This window comes from Mytilus trossulus, chromosome 3 (genome assembly GCF_036588685.1).
Source record: "Mytilus trossulus isolate FHL-02 chromosome 3, PNRI_Mtr1.1.1.hap1, whole genome shotgun sequence".
NCBI classification, from domain to species: domain Eukaryota; kingdom Metazoa; phylum Mollusca; class Bivalvia; order Mytilida; family Mytilidae; genus Mytilus; species Mytilus trossulus.
Window position 1 is genome coordinate 87,829,453 of NC_086375.1, and position 24,941 is coordinate 87,854,393.

Here is a 24,941-nt window from a genome sequence, read left to right on the forward strand (position 1 = left end):
TACCAAAGCAAGTCTTGTAGTTATAGGTCTTCTATACTCATACTCAGTGGAGGCTGCAACACAGAGAGCACTTCCAACACCATGAGTCAGAACTAAACATTTACACTTACCAAAGCAAGTCTTGTAGTTATTGGTCTTCTATACTCATACTCAGTAGAGGCTGCAACACAGAGAGCACTTCCAACACCATGAGTCAAAACTAAACATTTAAACTTACCAAAGCAAGTCTTGTAGTTATAGGTCTTCTATACTCATACTCGGTGGAGGCTGCCACACAGAGAGCACTTCCAACACCATGAGTCAGAACTAAACATTTACACTTACCAAAGCAAGTCTTGTAGTTATAGGTCTTCTATACTCATACTCAGTAGAGGCTGCAACACAGAGAGCACTTCCAACACCATGAGTCTGAACTAAACATTTACACTTACCAAAGCAAGTCTTGTAGTTATAGGTCTTCTATACTCATACTCAGTGGAGGCTGCCACACAGAGAGCACTTCCAACACCATGAGTCAGAACTAAACATTTACACTTACCAAAGCAAGTCTTGTAGTTATAGGTCTTCTATACTCATACTCAGTAGAGGCTGCAACACAGAGAGCACTTCCAACACCATGAGTCAAAACTAAACATTTACACTTACCAAAGCAAGTCTTGTAGTTATAGGTCTTCTATACTCATACTCAGTAGAGGCTGCCACACAGAGAGCACTTCCAACACCATGAGTCAAAACTAAACATTTAAACTTACCAAAGCAAGTCTTGTAGTTATAGGTCTTCTATACTCATACTCAGTGGAGGCTGCAACACAGAGAGCACTTCCAACACCATGAGTCAGAACTAAACATTTACACTTACCAAAGCAAGTCTTGTAGTTATAGGTCTTCTATACTCATACTCAGTAAAGGCTGCAACACAGAGAGCACTTCCAACACCATGAGTCAGAACTAAACATGTACACTTACCAAAGCAAGTCTTGTAGTTATAGGTCTTCTATACTCATACTCAGTAGAGGCTGCAACACAGAGAGCACTTCCAACACCATGAGTCAAAACTAAACATTTATACTTACCAAAGCAAGTCTTGTAGTTATAGGTCTTCTATACTCATACTCAGTGGAGGCTGCAACACAGAGAGCACTTCCAACACCATGAGTCAAAACTAAACATTTACACTTACCAAAGCAAGTCTTGTAGTTATAGGTCTTCTATACTCATACTCAGTAGAGGCTGCAACACAGAGAGCACTTCCAACACCATGAGTCAAAACTAAACATTTATACTTACCAAAGCAAGTCTTGTAGTTATAGGTCTTCTATACTCATACTCAGTGGAGGCTGCAACACAGAGAGCACTTCCAACACCATGAGTCAAAACTAAACATTTACACTTACCAAAGCAAGTCTTGCAGTTATAGGTCTTCTATACTCATACTCAGTAGAGGCTGCAACACAGAGAGCACTTCCAACACCATAAGTCAAAACTAAACATTTACACTTACCAAAGCAAGTCTTGTAGTTATAGGTCTTCTATACTCATACTCAGTGGAGGCTGCAACACAGAGAGCACTTCCAACACCATGAGTCAGAACTAAACATTTATACTTACCAAAGCAAGTCTTGTAGTTATAGGTCTTCTATACTCATACTCAGTGGAGGCTGCCACACAGAGAGCACTTCCAACACCATGAGTCAAAACTAAACATTTAAACTTACCAAAGCAAGTCTTGTAGTTATAGGTCTTCTATACTCATACTCAGTAGAGGCTGCCACACAGAGAGCACTTCCAACACCATGAGTCTGAACTAAACATTTACACTTACCAAAGCAAGTCTGTAGTTATAGGTCTTCTATACTCATACTCAGTGGAGGCTGTAACACAGAGAGCACTTCCAACACCATGAGTCAAAACTAAACATTTTCACTTACCAAAGCAAGTCTTGTAGTTATAGGTCTTCTATACTCATACTCAGTGGAGGCTGCCACACAGAGAGCACTTCCAACACCATGAGTCAAAACTAAACATTTACACTTACCAAAGCAAGTCTTGTAGTTATAGATCTTCTATACTCATACTCAGTGGAGGCTGCAACACAGAGAGCACTTCCAACACCATGAGTCAGAACTAAACATTTATACTTACCAAAGCAAGTCTTGTAGTTATAGGTCTTCTATACTCATACTCAGTAGAGGCTGCAACACAGAGAGCACTTCCAACACCATGAGTCAAAACTAAACATTTATACTTACCAAAGCAAGTCTTGTAGTTATAGGTCTTCTATACTCATACTCAGTGGAGGCTGCAACACAGAGAGCACTTCCAACACCATGAGTCAAAACTAAACATTTACACTTACCAAAGCAAGTCTTGTAGTTATAGGTCTTCTATACTCATACTCAGTAGAGGCTGCAACACAGAGAGCACTTCCAACACCATGAGTCAAAACTAAACATTTACACTTACCAAAGCAAGTCTTGTAGTTATAGGTCTTCTATACTCATACTCAGTGGAGGCTGCAACACAGAGAGCACTTCCAACACCATGAGTCAGAACTAAACATTTAAACTTACCAAAGCAAGTCTTGTAGTTATAGGTCTTCTATACTCATACTCAGTGGAGGCTGCAACACAGAGAGCACTTCCAACACCATGAGTCAGAACTAAACATTTACACTTACCAAAGCAAGTCTTGTAGTTATAGGTCTTCTATACTCATACTCAGTGGAGGCTGCAACACAGAGAGCACTTCCAACACCATGAGTCAGAACTAAACATTTACACTTACCAAAGCAAGTCTTGTAGTTATAGGTCTTCTATACTCATACTCAGTAGAGGCTGCAACACAGAGAGCACTTCCAACACCATGAGTCAAAACTAAACATTTACACTTACCAAAGCAAGTCTTGTAGTTATAGGTCTTCTATACTCATACTCAGTAGAGGCTGCAACACAGAGAGCACTTCCAACACCATGAGTCAAAACTAAACATTTACACTTACCAAAGCAAGTCTTGTAGTTATAGATCTTCTATACTCATACTCAGTAGAGGCTGCAACACAGAGAGCACTTCCAACACCATGAGTCAAAACTAAACATTTACACTTACCAAAGCAAGTCTTGTAGTTATAGATCTTCTATACTCATACTCAGTAGAGGCTGCAACACAGAGAGCACTTCCAACACCATGAGTCAAAACTAAACATTTACACTTACCAAAGCAAGTCTTGTAGTTATAGGTCTTCTATACTCATACTCAGTAGAGGCTGCAACACAGAGAGCACTTCCAACACCATGAGTCAGAACTAAACATTTACACTTACCAAAGCAAGTCTTGTAGTTATAGGTCTTCTATACTCATACTCAGTGGAGGCTGCAACACAGAGAGCACTTCCAACACCATGAGTCAAAACTAAACATTTATACTTACCAAAGCAAGTCTTGTAGTTATATGTCTTCTATACTCATACTCAGTAAAGGCTGCAACACAGAGAGCACTTCCAACACCATGAGTCAGAACTAAACATTTACACTTACCAAAGCAAGTCTTGTAGTTATAGGTCTTCTATACTCATACTCAGTGGAGGCTGCAACACAGAGAGCACTTCCAACACCATGAGTCAGAACTAAACATTTATACTTACCAAAGCAAGTCTTGTAGTTATAGGTCTTCTATACTCATACTCAGTAGAGGCTGCAACACAGAGAGCACTTCCAACACCATGAGTCAGAACTAAACATTTACACTTACCAAAGCAAGTCTTGTAGTTATAGGTCTTCTATACTCATACTCAGTAGAGGCTGCAACACAGAGAGCACTTCCAACACCATGAGTCAAAACTAAACATTTATACTTACCAAAGCAAGTCTTGTAGTTATAGGTCTTCTATACTCATACTCAGTAGAGGCTGCAACACAGAGAGCACTTCCAACACCATGAGTCAGAACTAAACATTTACACTTACCAAAGCAAGTCTTGTAGTTATAGGTCTTCTATACTCATACTCAGTGGAGGCTGCAACACAGAGAGCACTTCCAACACCATGAGTCAGAACTAAACATTTAAACTTACCAAAGCAAGTCTTGTAGTTATAGGTCTTCTATACTCATACTCGGTAGAGGCTGCAACACAGAGAGCACTTCCAACACCATGAGTCAAAACTAAACATTTACACTTACCAAAGCAAGTCTTGTAGTTATAGGTCTTCTATACTCATACTCAGTAGAGGCTGCCACACAGAGAGCACTTCCAACACCATGAGTCAAAACTAAACATTTATACTTACCAAAGCAAGTCTTGTAGTTATAGGTCTTCTATACTCATACTCAGTAGAGGCTACAACACAGAGAGCACTTCCAACACCATGAGTCAGAACTAAACATTTACACTTACCAAAGCAAGTCTTGTAGTTATAGGTCTTCTATACTCATACTCAGTAGAGGCTGCAACACAGAGAGCACTTCCAACACCATGAGTCAGAACTAAACATTTACACTTACCAAAGCAAGTCTTGTAGTTATAGGTCTTCTATACTCATACTCAGTAGAGGCTGCAACACAGAGAGCACTTCCAACACCATGAGTCAGAACTAAACATTTACACTTACCAAAGCAAGTCTTGTAGTTATAGGTCTTCTATACTCATACTCAGTGGAGGCTGCAACACAGAGAGAACTTCCAACACCATGAGTCAAAACTAAACATTTATACTTACCAAAGCAAGTCTTGTAGTTATAGGTCTTCTATACTCATACTCAGTAGAGGCTACAACACAGAGAGCACTTCCAACACCATGAGTCAAAACTAAACATTTAAACTTACCAAAGCAAGTCTTGTAGTTATAGGTCTTCTATACTCATACTCAGTAGAGGCTGCAACACAGAGAGCACTTCCAACACCATGAGTCAAAACTAAACATTTACACTTACCAAAGCAAGTCTTGTAGTTATAGGTCTTCTATACTCATACTCAGTGGAGGCTGCCACACAGAGAGCACTTCCAACACCATGAGTCAAAACTAAACATTTAAACTTACCAAAGCAAGTCTTGTAGTTATAGGTCTTCTATACTCATACTCAGTAGAGGCTGCAACACAGAGAGCACTTCCAACACCATGAGTCAAAACTAAACATTTACACTTACCAAAGCAAGTCTTGTAGTTATAGGTCTTCTATACTCATACTCAGTAGAGGCTGCAACACAGAGAGCACTTCCAACACCATGAGTCAGAACTAAACATTTACACTTACCAAAGCAAGTCTTGTAGTTATAGGTCTTCTATACTCATACTCAGTAGAGGCTGCAACACAGAGAGCACTTCCAACACCATGAGTCAAAACTAAACATTTACACTTACCAAAGCAAGTCTTGTAGTTATAGGTCTTCTATACTCATACTCAGTAGAGGCTGCAACACAGAGAGCACTTCCAACACCATGAGTCAGAACTAAACATTTACACTTACCAAAGCAAGTCTTGTAGTTATAGGTCTTCTATACTCATACTCAGTGGAGGCTGCCACACAGAGAGCACTTCCAACACCATGAGTCAAAACTAAACATTTAAACTTACCAAAGCAAGTCTTGTAGTTATAGGTCTTCTATACTCATACTCAGTAGAGGCTGCAACACAGAGAGCACTTCCAACACCATGAGTCAAAACTAAACATTTACACTTACCAAAGCAAGTCTTGTAGTTATAGGTCTTCTATACTCATACTCAGTAGAGGCTGCAACACAGAGAGCACTTCCAACACCATGAGTCAGAACTAAACATTTACACTTACCAAAGCAAGTCTTGTAGTTATAGGTCTTCTATACTCATACTCAGTAGAGGCTGCAACACAGAGAGCACTTCCAACACCATGAGTCAGAACTAAACATTTACACTTACCAAAGCAAGTCTTGTAGTTATAGGTCTTCTATACTCATACTCAGTGGAGGCTGCAACACAGAGAGCACTTTCAACACCATGAGTCAAAACTAAACATTTATACTTACCAAAGCAAGTCTTGTAGTTATAGGTCTTCTATACTCATACTCAGTGGAGGCTGCAACACAGAGAGCACTTCCAACACCATGAGTCAGAACTAAACATTTATACTTACCAAAGCAAGTCTTGTAGTTATATGTCTTCTATACTCATACTCAGTGGAGGCTGCAACACAGAGAGCACTTCCAACACCATGAGTCAAAACTAAACATTTATACTTACCAAAGCAAGTCTTGTAGTTATAGATCTTCTATACTCATACTCAGTAGAGGCTGCAACACAGAGAGCACTTCCAACACCATGAGTCAAAACTAAACATTTACACTTACCAAAGCAAGTCTTGTAGTTATAGGTCTTCTATACTCATACACAGTAGAGGCTGCAACACAGAGAGCACTTCCAACACCATGAGTCAAAACTAAACATTTATACTTACCAAAGCAAGTCTTGTAGTTATAGATCTTCTATACTCATACTCAGTAGAGGCTGCAACACAGAGAGCACTTCCAACACCATGAGTCAAAACTAAACATTTAAACTTACCAAAGCAAGTCTTGTAGTTATAGATCTTCTATACTCATACTCAGTAGAGGCTGCCACACAGAGAGCACTTCCAACACCATGAGTCAAAACTAAACATTTACACTTACCAAAGCAAGTCTTGTAGTTATAGGTCTTCTATACTCATACACAGTAGAGGCTGCAACACAGAGAGCACTTCCAACACCATGAGTCAGAACTAAACATTTATACTTACCAAAGCAAGTCTTGTAGTTATAGGTCTTCTATACTCATACACAGTAGAGGCTGCAACACAGAGAGCACTTCCAACACCATGAGTCAGAACTAAACATTTACACTTACCAAAGCAAGTCTTGTAGTTATAGGTCTTCTATACTCATACACAGTAGAGGCTGCAACACAGAGAGCACTTCCAACACCATGAGTCAGAACTAAACATTTACACTTACCAAAGCAAGTCTTGTAGTTATAGGTCTTCTATACTCATACTCAGTAGAGGCTGCAACACAGAGAGCACTTCCAACACCATGAGTCAGAACTAAACATTTACACTTACCAAAGCAAGTCTTGTAGTTATAGGTCTTCTATACTCATACTCAGTAGAGGCTGCAACACAGAGAGCACTTCCAACACCATGAGTCAAAACTAAACATTTAAACTTACCAAAGCAAGTCTTGTAGTTATAGGTCTTCTATACTCATACTCAGTGGAGGCTGCCACACAGAGAGCACTTCCAACACCATGAGTCAGAACTAAACATTTACACTTACCAAAGCAAGTCTTGTAGTTATAGGTCTTCTATACTCATACTCAGTAGAGGCTGCAACACAGAGAGCACTTCCAACACCATGAGTCAAAACTAAACATTTACACTTACCAAAGCAAGTCTTGTAGTTATAGGTCTTCTATACTCATACTCAGTAGAGGCTGCCACACAGAGAGCACTTCCAACACCATGAGTCAAAACTAAACATTTACACTTACCAAAGCAAGTCTTGTAGTTATAGGTCTTCTATACTCATACTCAGTAGAGGCTGCAACACAGAGAGCACTTCCAACACCATGAGTCAGAACTAAACATTTACACTTACCAAAGCAAGTCTTGTAGTTATAGATCTTCTATACTCATACTCAGTAGAGGCTGCAACACAGAGAGCACTTCCAACACCATGAGTCAAAACTAAACATTTAAACTTACCAAAGCAAGTCTTGTAGTTATAGGTCTTCTATACTCATACTCAGTAGAGGCTGCAACACAGAGAGCACTTCCAACACCATGAGTCAGAACTAAACATTTACACTTACCAAAGCAAGTCTTGTAGTTATAGGTCTTCTATACTCATACTCAGTAGAGGCTGCAACACAGAGAGCACTTCCAACACCATGAGTCAAAACTAAACTAGGATCAGCAAGGAATGCTAATAAAACATCTATTGCCTGTTGGAATTAAAATGACATAATATTAGTCAACATTCTATTCTTCATATGGTATAATAAAGTTATATACAAATAAATTAAACAGTGATGATATTTTTAAAATCAGTTCTAACTGACTTGTACAAATGAAGTTCCTATGTCTTTTAATTGTCATGTATTGTGTTCACTAGTTATAAGTCTTGTCTCTAAATTTTGCTTGCATATTTTCTTTGATTATTTTGTTGCTGAATAACCTTTTTTATTCAGTAGTTAATGGCATTTTGGGACATTAACTATACTCTTTTAGTACATGATAAATAAATCCTATAACCATAACTGTCAGCTATTAATTTAAATGCATCAACCTATTTTTTTTATGATTTTCAAATTAATTTTTCATAGTTTACACCCCAATGTTCTAGTAGAATGTATCAATATGGTTGATGTCAGTTAGTCACTTGGTATAATTTTAAACTAAAGATTATAAGGATGATCATGGCCACGTTATATTTCAATGGTTTAAGAATAAAAGAGATGACAAGAAATTGAACAAGCAGGCATAACCAAGAAGCATTTTTCTGCAATAGTATCAAACAATGTAAAATTGAAGATATTCTTCTTATTAATAAACAGGGTTCATATGTATACATAAAAAAAAGATCATTAATAAAAAGTAAAATGTTCATAATTAATTCAAACAAATATTGAAAATGTGAAATATTCATAACCAGAAATCCCCCAAACAGTATACAATAGTGCAGTGTAACACTGCAGTCAGTTATTATTCATCACTTAAGTTGAGAGTGAATAAAAGATGTGAAGAATAAGAAATACATCTGCAACAACACAGCATGACTGCCTCTTTTCTCTGTATGGCATACATTAAGCATAAGATTCACATGACTGCCTCTGTATGGCATACATAAGCTTATGAATCACATGGAAATCAAATGTTTCTCTAGCAAACCAAAATAATTTACTATGAAATATTTTTGTACATTTAATTTCCTTGACAGATGATCTGCAAAATAACCAATCTATTGTGAGAGATCAGGTTAGCTCCATTGTTATTCTAATTAATAAAAAATGTAGGGGATGATTTGTTCTTGTACCAAGTCAGGCTATCTGGACCATGTATTTTTCGTTGGGTTTTTTTTGTACATTATTTTACAGGTTATTTTGAGGTTGGTGCTGTGTATGTTCTATATTGTACTTTCATTTTGATACACAATTTTTGAAATGTATGATTCAATAATTGTGGGGAACATATGGATAAAATAATAGTAAGGATATTGAAAAAAATTATTATGTCAAAGTGGTCTGGCTGTCTCAAGTTAATTAAAAAGCATTCTGTATGCGTTGGAAAAATAAAACAAATTGAGCATATAACCTGATCTTTCACAACTTTGGTTATTCTTAAAGCATTAAACACATATAATAAGCCAGAAATTGATTTGAAGAAACATGTGTAGATATCCATTAAATATTTCATCAAGATTCCTTGTGATATTGCACTGCAGTGATAACAAGCCATCAGATTACCTCAAATTTTATCTAGTAATGAAAAGGCACACACAATTATACATGAAACACCAACATACACAATTAGCATGACAAATGCTTTAAACATGTGCATTAACAAAACACAACATTTACATTAAGTATGTCAATACTCAAAATGTATTTAATTGAATAAAAGACTTGTTAGTGGCATTGAGCTTCCCGTCAGTAACTGGGAGTACACTCAGATCTGTACTTAGTGACTTTTGGTTGGTGGGATATACAAGTATTCCGCGACATCCACTCTATGTAGTATTTCTATTTGTATCCATCTAATGAGTTAAGCCTTTTTAAACTGATTTTTATAGTTCTTTCTATGTTGTTATGTTACACAACTGTCCCAGGTTGAGATCCCACTATTATGTTTTACCCTACCACATTCTTTATGTATGTGCCAGTCCCAAGTCAGGAGCCTGTAATTCAGTGGTTGTCATTTGATGATATGTTACATATTTGTTTTCCATTCATTATTTTACTCATATTAGGCCGTTATTTTTCTTGTTTGAATAGACCACTTTCGAGTTCATCCGTCACCGGCAAAAACTCGTCAATTATACATGCCTTTATGACGTCATTTACCAGATAGAGGGGGTCGCCTGTATCCCTGCACTATATACGTTCATCAAGCGTCTTAGTGATCGTCATTGTGCAGGATAATCTAGAAATAATATTTGCTCTGTAGGTACTTACTGACAATTCCCTAATGACAGCAGTGTTGATTATCATTTTTGAGAATTCAATTTGCCGATATAATTCGTACAATACTGAACTATAGTTTTCCAACCACTCGCTCAGCATTGGAACGGAAGTGAAGACGCCCCTAAACGCACAAATGACGGTGATAAAGGCGTGTATAATTGACGAGTTTTTTTCCGGTGACGGATAAACTCGAAAGTGGTCTATTATTTTACATTTGTCATTTCGGGGCCTTATATAGCTGACAAGCGGTATTGGTTTTGCTCATTGTTGAAGGCTGTACAGTGATCTTTGGTTGATAATTTCTGTGTCATTTGGTCTCTTGTGAAAAGTTGCCTCATTGGCAATTATACCACATCTGATTTTTTTATATCAATCATTATTTGAAAATAAATACGGTATATAAAAAAATGTCTACTTTACAAACTAAATATGTTACTAAGACTAATACAATGTGCAATACAATAGGGATCAGGTAATCAGTGGTCTTTTAATTATATGTACATTAATAAAGTTGAATCTTTTCTGGTTCAGTTGATGACATACCTGATCATTACCACTAGCTATAGCTAGGGCAAGGGGAGAGAATCCATTACACAGTAAGTTTGGATTGGCCTTGTGTTCAAGAAGCAGATGAACAACCTTGCAGGCATTCTGAAAAAAAAGAAAACAAACACAAATATTCATCAGTAATTTCCTTTAAACCCTATTTTTTATCTATACTCTTGTATTAAAGCTTGAGTGGTCTCTTTGTCTTACTGATCTTGTAAACAATGTTCAGAAAAATCTTGAGAAAAATGTGAGAAACTAATGGAAATTTTATGCAAAATTAGCAAATAAATAACTTTTAACATGAATAAATGCAGTATTTCAAAAATTTGAGGAGATCTATCTAATTATATAAACTTAATGAAAATACTTGTATACACCAATAACTTAAAGGATATAAATGTACTGATAACCTACCTTATAATTATCATCCCTAGCACATGCTATATGTAGAGGAGTTCTACCACCCAGTAAAAGTTCACTCTCAGGTGATATCGTGTCCTTATTCCACTCCTCTTCCTGTAAATAATAACCACCAATCAGATAACATACAATGTTAATGTATACAACAAAAAATATTAACGTATTTTCCCAAAAAATATTAAATGAAAAATCACCATTTGTGTTGAAATTTTCCCACTGAATATTGATGGTGACATGTGCCCCACAGTAGTAACTGGTATTCTTCTGTTATAAAAGTTTATGACATGCCACTTACCGTATTGATAAGCCAATAGAAAAACAACATAAAGTATTACAAAACATGAATAATTTGGTTTGAATAATCCAAATACCATTGCACCAACATATTTACATTTAATACATCTGGCTTTTTATTTCATCACCAGTAATATGTACCATGAAGACAGAGGTTTATTTCTGACCTTTCATTCAAAACATGATGGCTACATGTTTACAAACTAAAAAATTGGAAATATTATGTCAAATATCAAAGCTCTTTAACTCAAACTAACTAGTCTGGTCAATTTTAATATTTATTCCTTACTGAAAATCGAAAAATCTGTGCAAGTTTCTACATTAAAACCTTTAAAGTATATGAATACACACCAGATTTCTGTTTCTAAATTAAAACCTATGAAATATACGAATACACATGGGGTTTCTGTTTCTACATTAAAACCTATGAAATATATGAATACACACCAGATTTCTATTTAGAAATGAATCATCCACAGTAGCTCTAACATCAGGTTCAGCAGAGGCGTGTAATAATAACTCTGTAATCTGTACACCTTCATCTCCAGGGATGGCACAGGCTATATGTAAGGGAGCTAACCCTCCTTTCTGGAAATATATTATACAACAATGTTCAAATTATCAAATAGGTGTCATACCAGTAGGAATTGAATGCTGCTTGCTATCAAAGTGAGTTATTAAATTTCTATGTCCAATTCTGATGAGTTATTAACCTATTGTAAACATTTTGTTCTTGATCTAGTTTTTTAATTTTCACATTTTCTTTTTTCTGTCTTCACAGTCTGTATATATAGATATCAGAAGAAGTGGTATGAGTGTCAATGAGAAACCTTTTCATCCAAGTCACAATTTGTAATAGTAAACCATTATATGTCAAATCAAAGCGCTGCAAGCACTGTAGGCAGTTAACCAAAAACCAAGGCAAACATTATTATGAAAAATGTGGCAATGTTGCTTCATTTTTTTTTTTAAATTTAAAAGAACAAACATTAAACATTGATATATAATTGTACATTTATGTTCATTTAATGAATTAAACATTAAAGCAAATAATTCATATTTTTTCAAGGTTTTCAATAGCATCGGACATGACCACGAATGGTCATGAGTCAGCAGTGGTACAAATTTGCAATGATTGCAGTTCTTCTAGTTGATCGTAATTGTTTGTATTAGTTGACTGTTAGAAGTTCAAGTTGGCTTTAGTATGAGCTTGTAAAAGTATGAATGGACTTGCTTCTCTGGAAAGAAAAATGAGTTTGCGTTGTACAGTACAAAAGTTATGAGACACAAATCAGACAAATGTTTACTACTACAGGGATCAATGGTGAGGTCTGACTGATAAATGTAAATGACTCCCACCTTCACCCCACGTCCACGATGAACTTAGTTTGGAATAAAATGACAGGTGTTAGGGTCTAGCAAAGTTATATGCATATGTGTCGCCTATGAGATTGACCTTGTATGTCATTCAATCTTTTTTGAAATGACAAACAGGAATGATGAATATGGTTTAGGCGTTGGTATCTCAATCTTTTACAAGTTCTCAAAACACACACATGAGGGTGTGGGGTGACCCTAGGGACTACCCCTATTTTTCATTTGATTTTTTATATTGTCCATACGTAAATATATATGGTTTATGGGTGGGGATTTCGACCGTTATCAAGTTTTCAAACAGGAGGGGTGGGGGACCCAAGTGACTTCCCCTTTATTTCATTTGATTTGTTATATTGTCCAATACATGAATATATATGGTTGAGGGGTGGGGGATCTCGTCTGTTTCTAAGTTATCAAACAGGAGTGGGTAGGGTGACCCTAAGAACTCTCCCTATATTTAATTTGATTAGTTCTCATACATGAATATATATGGTTTATTAAAGGTGGGGATCTCAACTGTTTCCAATTTCTCAATCAGGTGACTGCAGGGACTCCCCCTATATTTCATTTAATTTAGAGTTGGGGATCCCAACTGTTTCAAAGTTCTTAAACATGAGGGTTAGGTGACCACAGGGACTTCCCCTATATTTCATTTGATTTGTTATATAGTCTTATACATGAGTGTATATGGTTAAGGGGTGATGATCTCGAATTTTTCTAAGTTCTCAAACAGGAGGGTGTACATTGACCATAGGGACCCCCCTTATAATTCATTTGTTTTGTAATATTGTCCCATACATAAATATGTCTCGGAAATATGAATTGTTTAAATTGTGGATCTGGACCGTTATAAATTCTCAAACAGAAAGGAATAGAGTGGCCCAACGAACTCAACCTATATTTCATATGATTTGTTATATTGTCCCATACATGAATATATATGGTTTAGGGGTGGGGATCTTGACCGTTACCAAGTTATGGTCATTTTGGTCTCTTGTCGATAGTTGTCTCAATGGCAATCATACCACATATTTTTCTTATATTAGAAACTTCCAGCTGTTTTAACTGGCCTATCAAAATTGAGAAGAAAAAATTACCCCTTGAAATTGCAGTAATATGTTTAACTTGAAAAGCATTTAACATGCATAACCAACATTTATCACTGATAAAAAAAAATTAAACTGTTAGATAAACTGTTCCCAGCTGTCATATGGTATTGGATTTTGACATTAAAATTGGTGTACAAAATATTTTCTGCTTTTTCTTTCTTTTACATATATCTGAGAGTCAGACTACTATGTTATAGTAGTCTCATCATATATCTTTTGTTTTTCAATTCTAGTGTTTAATTTATTCACCATGCATAGAATGTATTTTGTCACCTGTCTAGATTTTTTTTGTTAAAAAACCCGGGGGTAACCTTATCCGCTTCCGGAATCGGATCCGATATTGTAATCTCGCGGCAGCCATTTTATTTTCAATGTTGTTTTTGACAGACAGTGCGATACGATTTTACCCGGATTTACACATTATTTATCGGCGATTTTCTGTATAAAGCTCGCGGTTGAACAAATTGAACATCGCTGTCATGAATAGTAATGATAAAAATAAGTTTGAGATCGTTTATTAGGCAACTTTGGTAAAAATGTTTGCAAACGTTTGCGACTTGTAACGGGAAGAAGAAAGTTATTTTTTTATTTTCTTTCAAGGTCCGTCGGGCATAGCTAGTAACCAAGTAGAAAGTACGACTGCAAAATTGGAAGGTCGCAGACCTAGGACCACCGCTAATTTGAACCCCTGCGTCCAAATTGAAAAGAAACGAAAATTTCGTCTTCTAATTCAAAATTGCCGCCAACAGCGTGATCAGTTGTACGTAGTTGACTACGTATTGACGACAAACAATATTCCTACGACTATTGCAATGGGAAATCTGAACTACTTGTCTTTAGAGATATTCGGCGATTAAATATTTTAAACATTTGTTCTTTGACATCTTAGGCAAAAGCTCAGGGGATAATAATTAAACTACATAAGGATTCCTAATGTGCTCTACTTCCTGTGCACCTCAAATTTTTGGGAAAATCGACGATCATTTAAGGTTTTTCTGGTCATATTTTTTGTAATCCAGAATGAAAAGTATGAAAAAACTGTCCAATAAGTTATAAATAATTTAGTAGCCAGCTAGATGATAACAATGGCACGTATTTCAGCATTTATTGGGTAGCACACAAATCCAGGGTGCTCGCATAAGGCAGCTTATCTGCCTAAAAACAGTCTAAAAGACGGAGCCTTGGCTCACACTGAACAGCAAGCTAAAAAGGGACTAGTGTAAAACCATTCAAACGAGAAAAACAAGTTTAATCTATATAAAAGACAAGAAACAAGAAACACTTATGAACCACATCAACAAACAACAACCACTGAGCATCAGGTTTCTGACTTTGGACAGGAGGGTGTACATTGACCATAGGGACCCCCCTTATAATTCATTTGTTTTGTAATATTGTCCCATACATAAATATGTCTCGGAAATATGAATTGTTTAAATTGTGGATCTGGACCGTTATAAATTCTCAAACAGAAAGGAATAGAGTGGCCCCACGAACTCAACCTATATTTCATATGATTTGTTATATTGTCCCATACATGAATATATATGGTTTAGGGGTGGGGATCTTGACCGTTACCAAGTTATGGTCATTTTGGTCTCTTGTCGATAGTTGTCTCAATGGCAATCATACCACATATTTTTCTTATATTAGAAACTTCCAGCTGTTTTAACTGGCCTATCAAAATTGAGAAGAAAAAATTACCCCTTGAAATTGCAGTAATATGTTTAACTTGAAAAGCATTTAACATGCATAACCAACATTTATCACTGATAAAAAAAAATTAAACTGTTAGATAAACTGTTCCCAGCTGTCATATGGTATTGGATTTTGACATTAAAATTGGTGTACAAAATATTTTCTGCTTTTTCTTTCTTTTACATATATCTGAGAGTCAGACTACTATGTTATAGTAGTCTCATCATATATCTTTTGTTTTTCAATTCTAGTGTTTAATTTATTCACCATGCATAGAATGTATTTTGTCACCTGTCTAGATTTTTTTTGTTAAAAAACCCGGGGGTAACCTTATCCGCTTCCGGAATCGGATCCGATATTGTAATCTCGCGGCAGCCATTTTATTTTCAATGTTGTTTTTGACAGACAGTGCGATACGATTTTACCCGGATTTACACATTATTTATCGGCGATTTTCTGTATAAAGCTCGCGGTTGAACAAATTGAACATCGCTGTCATGAATAGTAATGATAAAAATAAGTTTGAGATCGTTTATTAGGCAACTTTGGTAAAAATGTTTGCAAACGTTTGCGACTTGTAACGGGAAGAAGAAAGTTATTTTTTTATTTTCTTTCAAGGTCCGTCGGGCATAGCTAGTAACCAAGTAGAAAGTACGACTGCAAAATTGGAAGGTCGCAGACCTAGGACCACCGCTAATTTGAACCCCTGCGTCCAAATTGAAAAGAAACGAAAATTTCGTCTTCTAATTCAAAATTGCCGCCAACAGCGTGATCAGTTGTACGTAGTTGACTACGTATTGACGACAAACAATATTCCTACGACTATTGCAATGGGAAATCTTAACTACTTGTCTTTAGAGATATTCGGCGATTAAATATTTTAAACATTTGTTCTTTGACATCTTAGGCAAAAGCTCAGGGGATAATAATTAAACTACATAAGGATTCCTAATGTGCTCTACTTCCTGTGCACCTCAAATTTTTGGGAAAATCGACGATCATTTAAGGTTTTTCTGGTCATATTTTTTGTAATCCAGAATGAAAAGTATGAAAAAACTGTCCAATAAGTTATAAATAATTTAGTAGCCAGCTAGATGATAACAATGGCACGTATTTCAGCATTTATTGGGTAGCACACAAATCCAGGGTGCTCGCATAAGGCAGCTTATCTGCCTAAAAACAGTCTAAAAGACGGAGCCTTGGCTCACACTGAACAGCAAGCTAAAAAGGGACTAGTGTAAAACCATTCAAACGAGAAAAACAAGTTTAATCTATATAAAAGACAAGAAACAAGAAACACTTATGAACCACATCAACAAACAACAACCACTGAGCATCAGGTTTCTGACTTTGGACAGGTTCAAACAAATCCAGCGTATTTAAACATTTTGATATGTACCAACCTTCACACTTACCATGCTTACCTGAAACAATAGTGTAACATCACGACATAGAAAGACACAATTTAAAATAACAATTGAAATGGCTTAACTCAATCTAAAGACATAAACACAAGTGAACATACACTGAATGAATAAATTTCATCTTTGACACAATGTAAATACAAGATCAATAAAATAAGGGGCGAGATGTTAAATAATTTCAGAGAGGCAACCATAAACCTGAACAAAATGTCGCTAAATAGAACAATATACATTGGTAAATAAAAATAATTTTGTTGTAAGATATACAGTAATGGAGAACAGAATTTTTTTACAAAATATTCATTTTGTTGATCATATATATGAGAACAGGAGTGAAAATTTATACACATACCAAATACTTATCAAAGCTTATATATATTTTAAAAAATAAGAAAAGAGATATCACACTAAATAAGTAAACATTTAATAACAAAACAAATTGTATCAACTGGTCAAATTAACAACAATTTGTAAGTACTCACAGTTTCTAAAAGCTAGTTTGAAAGCCAAAAAACAATTTTAACATAATAAAAAATAATGCATTAACACCTAACATCAACTAAAACACATCCCAGGAATTTAGTATCATAAAATCAAGGACAGTCAAAGAAGACATGACTTGTGCAATGCCGAAAATAAAAGTATCGACAAGCAGTAGGGTAGTTAACGTCTGTATAGAAAAAGAATGTGGTTGTGTGTTAATACATCCTGTTTGAAAAGAATACAAATTTAGTTAAGTTTTAATTTGCTGATATCAAAATCAATATTTTTTTATTTAACGATAAAATATCCTCAAGATAATGGTAGATATTATTGAATGTATCAACCAAATGTAAAAATGACGTATATATAGATTCTTACATTGATACCAGTGGATTATCGGATTTATCCAATCGAGATAGTTAAATTATCAATCTTAAAGTCTGAGCCGCCTCGGCGAGGACTTTAAAATTTATAATTTAACTATCGAGATTGGATAAATCCGATAACCACGAGTAACTATGTAAGAATCTGTTTCTCTAATGATTAAAAAGACATTTTCTTTTTTGTTAACCGAAATTTCCCTTCGAGTGCCTTTCACATTGCACGAAGTTGCCAATTTCATTAACACCTGTTATCACATTTTGATTCATCCAGTTAGCTAAAAAGGTCATGACCCTTAAAATCATCCAATGATCTTTTGAGATCACCAGCAACCACACGTTGATTAAATTTTTTTATACATTGGGTTCGGAAAGGGATAAATTTCCATAGAATTAGAGAACTTTACTTACATGTTTGGTCATAAACTTAGATTCATAATAATACACAAATAATTCTGCTACTCAAGGGGTGCAGTTAGTGTCTATAGGAGTATGTTCTGTTCTGGCATGCAAGAAAAAAATAAAAGTCCACAACCAAAACAGAATGACTTATATAACACCAAAGTGTCATCTGTCAGTTTAAAAGGTCTAGCTTGTTAGAAACATTTAATGCAGATAAGGAAATTAAATGAGTGAAATAAATTTTGTGAATCTCCTACACTTGATAATGATCAAGATGTGGTTGCTGTACATATCCCAGTAGAATTAAACGAAGAACTTTATGATTAGTGCAGATTACGGGTGATGACAAGTTATATTGTACCATCAGCTGGCATCTGATGCAATAACAGAGGTGCTACATTAATAGGGCTTTTGAATTAAGTTTCTTATCAATAAACAACCATTACTTTTTGAATTCAAAGATCTATTAGAAAGTGAATTTAAAATGTTCTTGCCCGTTTTCTAATATATTGGAACTGAGAACTATACAAACCTCCTTAGGAAGAGTAATGGCAGTAGAAGCTCCTCTATACAATAAAGTCTTGACCATTTCTACATCAGCTGATTTTATAGCAAAGAACAAGATAGGCATGGGAACACCAGAGGCATTAGGGTCAGCTCCTCTCTTCAATAACAAATCTAAAGTAGCCTTCATCCTCTCCTTTCTGTCAAGAAAAAGTAAGAATATAAAACTCATAATAAACTAACTACATCTTTATAACTCTTATAATTAGGTACCTGTCACTATGAAATGAAAACCCTTTTTCTTTTTTTTATTATAGTAAATATTTCTTACGCAAAGTTACAAAGGAAATTAAACTGTATCAATAAACTCACAACACAATTACAATGTACACAAACAAAAACCAGAAAGCATTTGTCAATTTGCCTTAAAAAACAGAAAACATGAATAATTGAATGTGTGATTTTGAGTGATCCTTGTTTAAGCTTACTCATTTTTGATGACAGCCATATGTCTAACTGTTCCCAGCATTGCACTGTCACGTGACCGTCTCCCACCAACAATCTTCTCATTAGTACTCAGCTGTGTGGCACATCTATCTAACAACTGTTCAGATACTTCTATTTCAAAGTCCCTTAGTGTAGCAACAGACTCAAATTCACTTTCCTCTGTCTTATGATCACCTCCAGCTAAAGAAAACTTCACTTCCTTACTGGCATCCCCTAAAACAGAATCACTGTCATTTTCTTTTATATTCTCCTTAGAACTATTAACTTCTGGTTCAATTATTCTAACTTGTTGTTTATTAGCAAGATTCTGACTGCTATCATTCTGAGCAAAGCCACTGTCTGCACTGATTAGACTGGTACCTGAGGGGACAACCTTTTTATCTGTACTAAGTGCTGGAGATTCTCTTCCTTTCTGTTTAGGTGGAGCTGGTGTAGACTTAGTGCTTCCCATTGTCTTCTTTGTAGCTAGAATACCTAAAAATTTAAAGAAAAAAAGAATAATGATACAATGATTTTCAAATTTTTTTAACCAGCATTTCATAGTTTACATGTAAGTTAATCCCTACTACATCATAAACCTCCTATCTGCCAAGGCAACGTCTATCATTTCTATATTGAAATGATAATAAATTCTTAGCTGAGGAACTTTTCTAACAGACAATTGCAGTTTAATTCATTCATATTTTTGGGTCAATTTGGGATTGATGCTTAGACTTCATTAATATTGTAAGTTAGGAATCTGTGACGCTTGGTTGAAAAACTAGCAACACTTGAATTATGATTTTTGCACAACAATAACGTTTGTTTTGTAAAATAAGACATTTTCTAGTTTGTGACGTCAAACTTTTTTTTGAACACCTTTCATTTACAGTACTGGCAAACAAATATTGTAGTGAAAAAGTGTATTGTAGTAAGACACCTGTGACTTTTTGAAGACTATATGTTGCCCTTTAAATATATTTGTTAGTTATTTGTGTTCCCTGTCTGCTATTTTGTTGATGTATACACACCTGTTTTGATTGTACTAATATATCAATATAAACATAAAGGTTTACCTTTTTGAGATTTAACAGCCTTTCTGTCTTTTTCTTCATACACCGCAGGTCTATCTAGGTATCTCTCTGCAATGTTATATCTGAAGCCTTCTAATGGATAGAAGAATATAGCTCCAGCTGACAAGGCAGAACAACCTTCATCATTTAATTTATTCACATCAGCTCCATGATTTAACAAACAATTAATTACATCTACTTGCCAGTTGACCTGTAGTTAAAAAAAATTGTTTGATTAAAACATAATAATTATTAAAAAAAAAAAATTGTCTGTTAATAATATATAAAAAATTTGAAATGTTGGTATACCTGTTCATATCTTGTAATCTATATCCCAATATAGTTGTGTCAGAGATAAACATGGTTTTGTTTGTACTTCAGGGTGTGTTCTAATTTATAATAAGGTAAATTCTTAAAGTATTCATATAATATATTATTAGCATTTCCCTTTAAACAGGAATCAGTTGAGAAACATTTCTGAACCTCATTGCAGTGTTCTTCATTCATATTGAAAGAGATCAATTTTACTATATCTTCCAAAAACTGTATCACCATAGTCATGATAGTACAAACACTTGTTTTTTTGGTAGACGACTACTGTAAATTCAGAAATTATTGCATGCATTTATTATTGTGATTTTGTCATTTTTAACTTACATTTTGTAAATGTGTTTTAATTTTTACAGTTTTGAGAAAAGTTATGCTTAATTTAGTTAAAATATCACAAAATGCGAGTTTAATTATTGCGTTTGCAACTCTGTCGCATTATTCGCAATAATAAAAACCTCACAATAATTTCTGAATTTACAGTATATGTTGCTCCCTTTAGCCAGAATGTCTATTTTCTTTTTTTTGTGTTGTTGACTTATTGTCACATAAATGTATAACCTTAACTTTTTTGTTTTGTTAACCAATGATCATGTGAAATTCGCATATTGATATTGAGACCTTTTTAATCAATCTCAGGAGCAGCATCACTATCCCCTCCCCCTTTTCTATCTGGTAATATTATCTATAGCTTACAGCAGCTCCAATGAGAGCAGTATGTCCACTGTTGTCAGCCACATCAGGATGAACTTTGCCCCCTGTCAATAAGTCTTCCACTTTCTGTAGTTCTCCTTTAGCAGCAGCTACTAACAACTCTTCTGATGCAGTTTCTAGCGGTCCTTTAGCCTTGAACTTTGACCTCTCACCTTTAAGCACTTGCTCTACTTTAAATGAAACAGTGTTTTGACTTCCTGTATGTTTCAGAACATGTTTTTGTAAATTAATAACTGATGGTGTTCTATTCCAGGCTAGAACTTTTTCATTTTTGTCATTTTTCTCTTGTCCTAACTGTCTAAAATATTCTTTATCAAATTCCTCCCTATTAATTGCTAGACTACGAGGATCCAAGGAATCAGAATACAGATCTGTTACTCTTTCAGTGATTTGACTGTCAGGTAAAAGTTCCAGTATATCTTCTGATCTAGCTGTGTCTGCATTATCTGTTGGTTCATCAGTATTTAAATACATAATATGTTCTTCTGGGTTAAAGTCTAATTCTTTATGACTGTCCATAGTAAAAGCCTCTGAATTTGCAGTACATAATTTGACAAGTTTCTCTCCTTTCCATAGACCTACATCCTGTTTACCATCATGGTAAGTCAAGACTCCAGGTCCCTCTCGTTCATCTTCTTTATATAACCCCTAAAATTGGACAGAAAATTAAAAAAACTGTTCAGAATAATTTATTAAAGACTGATGGAATGATTCATGAAATTTAAAATGTTTGTTTGTTGGTGACCAATGCCACTTTTAGTGAGCTTGGTTATATCTTGGAAGACATTTTTTGTTGTTGGAGGCGGAAGCAGAGTACTATGAGAAAATCGACAATAAATTCTTAATATCATATTACCAATCGCATTATTTTTTATGTGATTATAAGTTCGAAATAAAACAAGATTATTTGAAATTTACTGATACATGTACTTAAAACATACTGACAATGCTTTTATTGTTTTTTTTCTCTCAAACTGTTTCAGCTGAGCACCATGATGAATAGGTAATGGTAGCTAATGTCACTAGTGGGACATGAAGCTCTGATCAGTCTACAGCATATGAGGTTAGTATTTGGTAGGTGTGCATTGCTTCATCTTTAGTTTCTGTGAACCATTATCAGTGGTTTTTTCTGTTGGCAATGCCAATGGAGGTCTTTTTTGAACTTGCTTAAAAAAATTGCGATTTTGTTACATAAAAATGAGAATGGAAATGGAGAATTTGTCAAAGAGACAACAATCCCACCAAAGAGCAGACAACAGCCGAAGGTTACCAATGGATCTTCAATACATGCTCCTTTTTTAATCCTTTTCTAAGATTTATTAGTTCAAAAAGAAAAAAAGAAATACCATACTGTACCTCAAATTTATTGCCATTGGCAAATTTAAACACTCCATATCCTTCCTTTCTGTCCATATAAAAAGTGCCAGCATATGTGGAGCCATCAGGCCAGTTATATACTCCTTTACCATGTCGTCTGTCTTTATAAAATGGTCCTTTGTATGACTGTAAAGGAAGAAATAAAACATCAAATGATTTTCTAATCAAATGTGTACACCACAAAAATAGGCATGTATAAAAGCTAAAAGAAACTATTCCTACATTCTATAAAACTAGCAATACTTTTTTTGGCTAAATTGCAATTGCCTACATTTGTAGATCATGAAGGTAATCATTTATATATATATTTAGAGAACATGAATGATTGAATTTTAAATTGTTGTTCTTCAATTTTTCATTTTACTTTTGTCATTTAGACCATGAATAAAAGATGCAGGGTTAAAAAAAGATGAGACAGAAACCCGAGAAAACAAAGTCAGTTTTAGGCCTTGAAAATGGAAGTCATATGTAAAATGTAACTACTCAAAATGCTCAATGTATTAACATAAGAAAATATAAAAAAGTCAAATTGCATCTGGAGAAAGCTGAGATGGAGACAAACTAACATGTGGTTTGTTGCTTCCAAAAAAATCTTTGGATTAGAGCTCAAAACTAGTTGCTTTTAATCAACTGACCAATATAACCTAATTTAAGTACTTATCATAAATATTCAAACATGAGGCAAAACTTTGCTAAAACATAATATTGTGTGACTTATAAAAAACATTCAATTTTGGTAACTGGTATTTTTTTGGTTAGTTTGGACATAATCATCTTCATTTTTGTCAAAATCTGTGTGAAAATGGGTCATTTTTGGTCACAGGTATCAGTCCCAACATTTTTTAAAATAAGTCACACTTTGAATACAATTTACTTTAAAATGTTGAGATCATATCTTCCTGGTAATTTTCATCATTAGAACTAAAACTTAAAAACTGGTACTTTTAAATGGATTAATGAACTGAAACTACTTCTGCACTTTTCTGTGGCCAAATAATTATCACCAGTTTTGATAAAATAAAATTAGGTCAATACTTACATGGCAAGTCACACAAAACCGACAATAAATGTCTCGTCTTTTTGTAATTTGTTCTCATTTGTTTAGAAAAGGCCGTAAAGGGAACAGCACAAATGATGATTAAACTTCAGAAACAACTTTTTTTTGTTATTATGTAAATGTACTTGATCACTAAACAGATAAATGTAAGTGCATGTGTATGCACAGTATATGAAAGTTAATGGTGTGTAAACAAAGGGTGTCAAGAATGGTTGTAGTCATTTAAAAATGTTAACAAAAGTGTTCATGTATTAACAAATACTTTTATCAAGATTTGTCTCAAATGTCTTCTGTACAAACTGGTTCCCCTCTCAGGCATATATATTTCTTTCTAAAACAGATTTTAAATAATGAAATAGTTTCTTTAATTTTTATTCAGTATTTTGACTTTCATTCAATTTCTATGACATGTTCTAGTTTTAAAATAATAAAATAGAATGCTACTTCAAAACTGTTAAAACACAGGCATACATGTACTTGAGTTTACACAGTTTTATAATGCCAAAAAAATTAAACCAATTGCAATGACCCATGAAATGTTTAATTCCTAAAAGGTTACTGTTTAAATTTTGATCTTAACTTAAATCTAATCAGCTTGATTTTATCATTAAACATAATGTAAAGACTATTGTTTTGACAAAAGTGTTACATGTATAAGTTTAATATACAACTGCCAATGAGATGTCCGAATAACTTCTAAGGATCAGACAAAGATCAAATTACTCTTCAACAAAGCTGTACATATATTTACAATGTTGAATCACAAATGACATAAATATTCACCATTTAAAATCTTGATTCTGATCTCCATATTAAAGTTTGAATCAATACATCTGCATTATTAATGCTGTACTTTAATGATTTATTAATTATTTAAAATCTGATCTCAGATTATAATCACTGTTGACTATAGAGATTAAAATATTCTGTACTTTAATGTATACATTGTATATGGCAAATATTGCAAAATTAAGGTCAAAGCTTCATATTATTAAAGATGATTTAATGATAATTGTATCAAGTAAATGTTTTTTTTTCTATGTGACATATCGACTGATTACAAAAAGTGTTACCATTTGTAAAA

At 34.5% G+C, this 24,941-nt stretch overlaps 1 protein-coding gene across 11 annotated transcripts in view; it reads right to left on the bottom strand.

Moving 5' to 3' along the window:
* LOC134712745 (ankyrin repeat and MYND domain-containing protein 1-like) overlaps positions 1-24,941 on the bottom strand; it is a 49,674-nt gene that overhangs the window by 20,768 nt on the left and 3,965 nt on the right. For all 11 annotated transcript variants that reach the window (XM_063574587.1, XM_063574593.1, XM_063574584.1 and 8 more), the window contains exons 4-12: positions 22,780-22,926; positions 21,406-22,071; positions 20,386-20,593; positions 19,312-19,804; positions 18,852-19,023; positions 11,894-12,034; positions 11,147-11,248; positions 10,727-10,834; positions 7,814-7,945 (exon numbers count right to left, since the gene is read on the bottom strand). In XM_063574587.1, the coding sequence (XP_063430657.1) occupies positions 7,814-7,945; positions 10,727-10,834; positions 11,147-11,248; positions 11,894-12,034; positions 18,852-19,023; positions 19,312-19,804; positions 20,386-20,593; positions 21,406-22,071; positions 22,780-22,926 (2,169 nt within the window). The remainder of the gene's footprint in view (positions 1-7,813; positions 7,946-10,726; positions 10,835-11,146; positions 11,249-11,893; positions 12,035-18,851; positions 19,024-19,311; positions 19,805-20,385; positions 20,594-21,405; positions 22,072-22,779; positions 22,927-24,941) is intronic.